This window comes from Bufo gargarizans, unplaced genomic scaffold, assembly GCF_014858855.1.
Source record: "Bufo gargarizans isolate SCDJY-AF-19 unplaced genomic scaffold, ASM1485885v1 original_scaffold_1806_pilon, whole genome shotgun sequence".
Taxonomy (NCBI): Eukaryota; Metazoa; Chordata; class Amphibia; order Anura; family Bufonidae; genus Bufo; species Bufo gargarizans.
In genome coordinates this window covers 167,189-174,134 of record NW_025334525.1, presented here as the reverse complement: position 1 = coordinate 174,134, position 6,946 = coordinate 167,189, and the positions used below count along the sequence as shown (strand labels likewise).

Below are 6,946 nucleotides of genomic sequence, written 5' to 3'. Positions count from 1 at the left end.
ATAGTGTGGGTTCTCTGTTTCAATAAAGGGATGGCAGCCACTCACCCCTAGGGTGTTATTAAGCACTCTTACAGGAGACAGGACAGAACGCAGCAAGAGAGAAACTGAACCGCTACCTTTAAGGGTTCGCTACTGAGTCAGACAACAGGTAATGCTCCAATAGCTCAGGTTGCCGTTAGACACGCAGTTAGTGTGAACTGAGTCGAATAGCACGGTGGTGAGACGTGGTTTTGCAGAGAAGACTGGAATAAAGGCAGCAGATGATGATGATGATGATGATTTTCAGAGGCGGAATCAGATAGTAGGGTGGTATAGAGGATCAGACAGGTCCTGAGTGTCGATGCAGGCAAACAGAATGGTCATACAGGCTGTGTCAAACAAAGAAGATCAGAACAGAACACCTTTGCTATTACTGTTAGCAGCTCAACGCTCAGGCAACTTCCTGGAAGAGGAAGCTGCTATTTAAACTTGAAACCCTGTCCAAGGGCCGTGATGGGATGCAGGAAGCACGCGCCCCCTGGAAGTATAAATGACAGGTGTCTTGCAAGCATGCGTTTACCCATCTGGTGGAGGCAGCAGTGAGCCAGGAGATGTTGGGCATATGACACGTGAGAGAGCGCAAGGTATGACAGAAGGCCCATGTCTAACAATAACTAAACTGAGTTGAGAGAAGTGTCTGATCTATAGACAGATCTAAAGGAGGCCATGTATTCAGTCACTGTGTGCTTGTGTCTCCACAGATGGATCCAGGAGGACAAATCCACCAGAGAGATGTCCCCGTCCTCTGTATTCCCAGGACTGTCCAGAGGAGAAGGTCCCAGAGAATGCTCAGGTAGATGGAGCTGAGCCCTATACACATCTATATAGGGGGGGTCCTGCAGTCCTAGAGGGGTCATAGATTGTGGGGGTCTCTTATGTGGATTTGTTAGATTTCCAACCTGTCTCTGGTTTTGTACTGAATTTTTACAGATGACAAATCAGGCGGAAGATCTGATTATTATTAAAGTAGAGGATGAAGAAGAGAGGATGATGGGCGATCCCCCGTGTAAGAGTGAGGTGGACGAGGACATTCCAGAAGCTGTCACCACAGGTATGAAATAATGAATGGAGAAAGTAACTTCAGATTCTGTCCTTGGTGCCTTCAGGGCAGGAGGAGAATCTGATCACCGGCTGCTGCGCTGCTCTTTGATTGGAGATGTCCCCATCACATCATGAATCACCTTATCAAGCTGACTGTGACCTCTGATCCCGACTGTTCCTGCAGGACATGTCAGTGTCACGATCAGTGTGGGGGGAAACTCCACACTGAACACAGGAGGGAAGGGGAACAGTAACTGGGACTGGAAACTAGGGAAGAAACAGGTCACCTCCTAGACAACCCTAATCCGGGCCCTGACTACCTATCAATATGAATAGACCTTAAAAGGTAGGAATATTCATATGCAGGATACCAAAGCCCTGATTTCCCTATAAGGCCCTGGAATAAGTTTAGGACCAGAGACAACCCATTCCTCCCCAGATGGATGAATGGAAGTCTCTGTCTAAGGCCCAGATACAACAGCAGGCAATATAACAAATAAAAACAAACGAGACACTTAATTTCTGTAGAGATGGAAGAGAGGAACACCAGAGACGACCTCACACCAGCTCAGCCAAACCCAAATAAAGCTATCTACCGCATAATCAGAAGGGTGGGGTTAGACTATAAAGGGTAGAAGTGATGACCACTGAGCAACAGCTGAGAAAAGGGAAGTGGTCATTAATCCTATCAACACTAAATAAAGAGAAATCAAGGAGGCTGTTAGATTCCTCCACGCTCAGCCAGTCTCACTGATCTCCTGACACCAGTCACCTGAGGAACCGTGACAGTCAGTCACATCCACACACCCACTGGGGATTATGCGGACACAGCTTTTGTGTCTGTGCTATCCTGATGAACTACAGTGTACATGTACGCCATTGTGCAGGAATTACATATCGCCAGTGACCTACATGTACCTCATTGTGCAGGAAAGGGTTAAGCACCATTTTGGGATAATTTGGATGTGGCCCTGGAGCTCCTATAACATGTGACATAAATAAAACTACAAGTGTATCTCCATAAATTAGAATATAATTGAAAAGTTCATTTATTTCAGTAATTTAACCCAAAAAGTGAAACTGATATTCTATAGATTCATTCCAAACAGAGTGAGCTATTTCGGGGGTTGATTTATTTTAATATTAATGATTATGGCTTACAACTAATGAAAAGTCAGGATCTCAGAAAATTTGAATATTGTGAAAAAGTTCAATCTTGTAGACTCATGGTGTCACACTGTAATCAGCTAATCAACACTAAACACCTGCAAAGGTTTCCTAAGCCTTTAAATGGTCCCTCAGTCTGGTTCAGTAGGCTACACAATCGTAGGAAAGACTGCTGACTTGACAGTTGTCCAGTAGACAGTCATTGACACACTCCCCAAGGAGGGGAAAGCCACAAAAGGCCATTGCTAAAGACCTGACATTTCACTGCTGTATCCAAGCTTATTCATGGAAAGTTGAGTGGAAGGAAAAAAGTGTGGTAGAAAAAGGTACACAAGTAACTGCAGCCTTGAAAAGATAGTCAAGGAAAGGTCATTGAAGAATTTGGGGGAGATTAACAAGGAGTGGACTGCAACTGGAGTTCAAGAGCCACCACACACAGACTTATCCAATACATGGGCTACAACTGTCGCAATTCTTGTGTCAAGCCACTTATTACACAGGGACAAGGTCAGAAGCGTCTTATCTGGGCTAAAAAGGACTGGACAGTTGCTCAGTGGTACAAAGTCTTGTTTTCAGATTAAACTTTTTTATGTTTTGAAAATCAGAGTCTGGAGGAAGAGTGGAGAGGCACACAGTTCAAGCTGCTTGAGGTCCAGTGTGTTATTTCAAGTCCAAAGTCAGTGCGGCCGTCTACCAGGAAATTTTTGAGAACTTCCCTCTGCTGACAAGTAGTGATGAGCGAACTTCTGTTTTAAGTTCGGCGTCTAAAGTTCGGGTTCGGGTTAGCGGAGAATCCCGATATGGATTCCGAATTCCGTTGTGGTCCGTGGTAGCGGAATCAATAATCGGCCATTATTGATTCCGCTACCACAGACCACAACGGTATTCGGAATCCATATCGGGATTCTCCGCTAACCGGAAGCCGGACTTTAGACGCCGAACTTAAAACAGAAGTTCGCTCATCACTACTGACAAGCTTTATGGAGATGCTGATTTCATTTTCCAGCAGGGTTTGGCAACTGCCCACACTGCCAAAAGTATACCAGTACCTGGTTTAATAACCACGGTATCACTGTGCTTGATTGACCAGCAAACTCGCCGGACGCAAATCCCATAGAGAATCTGAGAGACACCAATCCCAAAAATACAGACCAGCTGAAGGCCGCTCTCAATGCATCCTTCCACAACACCTCAGCAGTGCCCCAGGCTGGTCGCCTCCTTGCCACGCCACATTTATGCAGTAATTAATTTAAAAGTAGCCCCGAACAAGTGCATGCCTATACTGTACAAACGTTTTAGTAGGTTTACACTTCTGTATTAAAAATCTTGTACAATATTCAAATTTTATGAGTTACTAACTTTTGGGTTTTCATTAGCTGTAAGCCATAATCATCAACATCAAAATAAATACTTTGTGTGAAATAAATCTATAGAATATGAGTTTCACTTTTTGAATTGCTAAAATAAATAAACTTTTCGATGATATTTAATTTTTTGAGAGGCACCTGTATGTTCAAATAATAATTAATATAAAAAGATATAAAATTCCACACAAACTGCTGCTGGAAAAAAGCTCTCATTACAAAGCCAGGGATACTATATACGTTTACGGAGAATGCGTAATATTTCAGCCGCAGGGGAGAAGGTACAGTAAAAAGTGCTTGTCAAACTTTAGATGAGTATTATGGCATGAGTTCTTCTAGTGAGTCCACCAGCTTCATCAGATCTAAGATCCTGTTTAATAATGAATGCCGTTTATGTTGATACATGTGATGACAGATCCTTTAAAGTGCTGTATTAACCCTTAGAGGACCCTGAGATTTTCCATTTTTGTGTTTTCGTTTTTCACTCCCCGCCTGCCCATAGTCCTAACTTTTTTATTTTTCCGTTCACATAGCCTTATGATGGCTTATTTTTTGTGGGACAAGTTGTACTTTCTAGTGGCGCCATTTACGGTTGCATACTTTGTAGTGGGAAGTGGAATTTTCTTTTTTACAAATGGGGTGGGAAAAAAATGATTCATACCGTACACTATGCTGTAAAATTGACCTGTTATCATTATCCAGGTCAGTATGGTTACAACGATACGACACTTGTATAATTTTTCTTGCATTTTAATACTGGAAAAAAAATTAAAACAATTTTTTTAAATGAAAAAAAAATAAAAAAATGATTACCATATTCTGACCCCTATACATTTTTTGTAGTTAAGTGTACAGGGCTGTGTGAGAGTTTATTTTTTGCAGGGCGATCTGTACTTTTTAGTGTTACCAATTTGAACTTTTTTTAAGTCACCCTGACTATAACTGACAATCATTAGATTGCCCATTGTGTTCATTGATGGCTATATAGCCATAATTGAACACTTAACTTTCAATTAATATTCAATATAACAATACAGTGCTGCCACCTAGTGGCCTGTATTGAAGGGCAGAATGTGTTGGCACAGTGCAGAGCTGGTTGCCAGACATGGTCAGGTTTTCCTATTTTTGAGATTTATCAAGTCAAGATTAAAAGTTGACTAATTGTAAATCAGAATCCTGGACTTAGAAGGTTATAGAAAATGTTAGTAGAATGGAATCACAAGTATAGTTTTTTTTTTTTGTGTTTTTTTTTTGCCAAAGTTAGGAGTGGATTCAAAATGAATGAATTTTATTTCACTTTCCTACTGGATCCACTTCCAGACTAACAGGCATGTTATAACTCTATTTTCTCTTTAGTTTGAAAAAATTATCACAAATTCCAATTTTTATCTTCGCAGAAATTGCCAGGAAGACTTCTGAAGAAAATGTCATGTTATCACTACAGACTGAAGATATCATGCAGCACTCTTCAGGAGAAAACTTAATTACCCTTAATTACCCTGTACATCCAGGACTTCACAGTACAGATCTATCATATAATACCCCTAATCATGAGGAATGTTTTGACCAATCATATATTGTAACCTCATGTACAGGTCAGAAAGGGGGTAAAAGGTTTCAATGTGGTAAAGAGTTCACAAAAAGTTTAGGCCTTTCCACATATGGATTTCACGCAGGAGAGAAGCCATACTCCTGTTCAGAATGTGGGAAGTGCTTTACAGATAAATCAAATCTTGTTAAACATGAGAGAATTCACACAGGAGAGAAACCATATTCATGTTCACATTGTGGTAAATGTTTTACACAGAAATCAAATCTTGTTACGCATCTGAAATTTCACACAGGAGAGAAGCCATATGCATGTTCAGAATGTGGGAAATGCTTTACACATAAATCAAATCTTGTTACACATAAAAAAAGTCACACAGGAGAAAAGCCATATGCATGTTCAGAATGTGGGAAATGCTTTACTAATACATCAGATCTTGGTAAACATGAGAGACGCCACAAAGGAGAGAAGCCATATTCATGTTCAAAATGTGGGAAATGTTTTAAACAAAAATCAGATCTTGTTATACATGAGAGAATTCACACAGGAGAGAAGCCATATTCATGTTCAGAATGTGGCAAATGTTTTACACAGAAATCAAATCTTGTTACACATAAGAAAATTCACACAGGAGAGAGGCCATATTCATGTTCAGAATGTGGGAAGTGCTTTAGAGATAAATCAAATCTTGATACACATAAGAGACGTCACACAGGAGAGAAACCATATTCATGTTCAGAATGTGGAAAATGTTTTGCAGATAAGTCAGGTCTTATGAAACACGAGAGGAGAAGTCACACAGGGGAGAAGCCGTATTCATGTTCAGAATGTGGGAAATGTTTTACAGATAGATCAAGTCTTGTTAAACATGAACGAATTCACACAGGAGAAAAGCCGTATTCATGTTTACAATGTGGGAAAGGCTTTTCAGATAAATCAAATCTTGTTATACATGAGAAACGTCACACAGGAGTGAAGCATTGACTTCTAACGTAATAAAATATTTTAATTAACTCCACCCCCTTGTGTTATTGTAGAGAACTAAATTAGGGAGAGACAATACTGCCATTAGGACGAAGGGAAAAAAGATTAGCGTTAGACATCAATGCTTTCCTTACGTCCTACCAGCAGCACAATAATGTGGAATTAACTAGAAGGGCCGATTTTACGCATCTCATTTAGGGCTGCCCACCACTGCAAGCTTATTGGTCTAAAGTATTTCATATGACTAATGTTAAAACTGGTCTGAATTGTCCTGCTTCATTTGATATTGCGATGCATAGTGAGCTTGGTAATTTGTCGTAATTGGGTTCAAAGTGCACCCTGATATCACATATTCTACTTGCCAGAATCACTGTCTCCAGATTTTGGTGCTCTAACAAAGTGCCCATTATTGGTGAATGGGAGTCCTTGGTGAGTAAAGTTAAAAGCCATGAGAAAATGTATAATCATAGCAAGAATCTGTCACATCAATCGATAAAGATATGGGGTAGCTGGATATAAGTATCTTCTGTCTCCCTTTTTTTCTCTCTCTCTCTTTCATCTCTCTTCTGAATGGCCTCGCTACAAAAAGATTAGTGGGTGAGATATTTGTAATGTTTTGATTAGAAATAGATAATTTAGTGAATAATAAAGTACTAAAATATTCTAATTAACTCCACCCCCTTGTGTTATTATAAAGTGAACTGACTTAGGGAGGGACACTTGTGCGGCTGTTAGGACTAAGGGGAAACAAGATTAACATTAGAAATCCACACTTCCCTTACATCCCTGACGTCCGTGTTGT

The 6,946-nt window shown here is 40.4% G+C and overlaps 1 protein-coding gene across 1 annotated transcript; it reads left to right on the top strand.

Moving 5' to 3' along the window:
• The first annotated feature begins 779 nt into the window (after positions 1 to 779).
• On the top strand, positions 780 to 6,417 carry LOC122923683 (zinc finger protein OZF-like). The gene is made up of 3 exons (XM_044274538.1): positions 780 to 832; positions 970 to 1,090; positions 5,009 to 6,417. The coding sequence occupies exons 2-3, from the start codon at positions 970 to 972 to the stop codon at positions 6,142 to 6,144; spliced, it is 1,257 nt and encodes a 418-aa protein (XP_044130473.1). The 5' UTR covers positions 780 to 832; the 3' UTR covers positions 6,145 to 6,417.
• Positions 6,418 to 6,946: the final 529 nt, after the last annotated feature.

Bases quoted from the DNA above. Each gene is read 5' to 3' on its own strand.
- LOC122923683 (XM_044274538.1), top strand. From the start codon at position 970: ATGACAAATCAGGCGGAAGATCTGATTATTATTAAAGTAGAGGATGAA. The intron at 1,091-5,008 runs GTATGAAATAAT...TTATCTTCGCAG, and splicing joins TCCAGAAGCTGTCACCACAG to AAATTGCCAGGAAGACTTCT.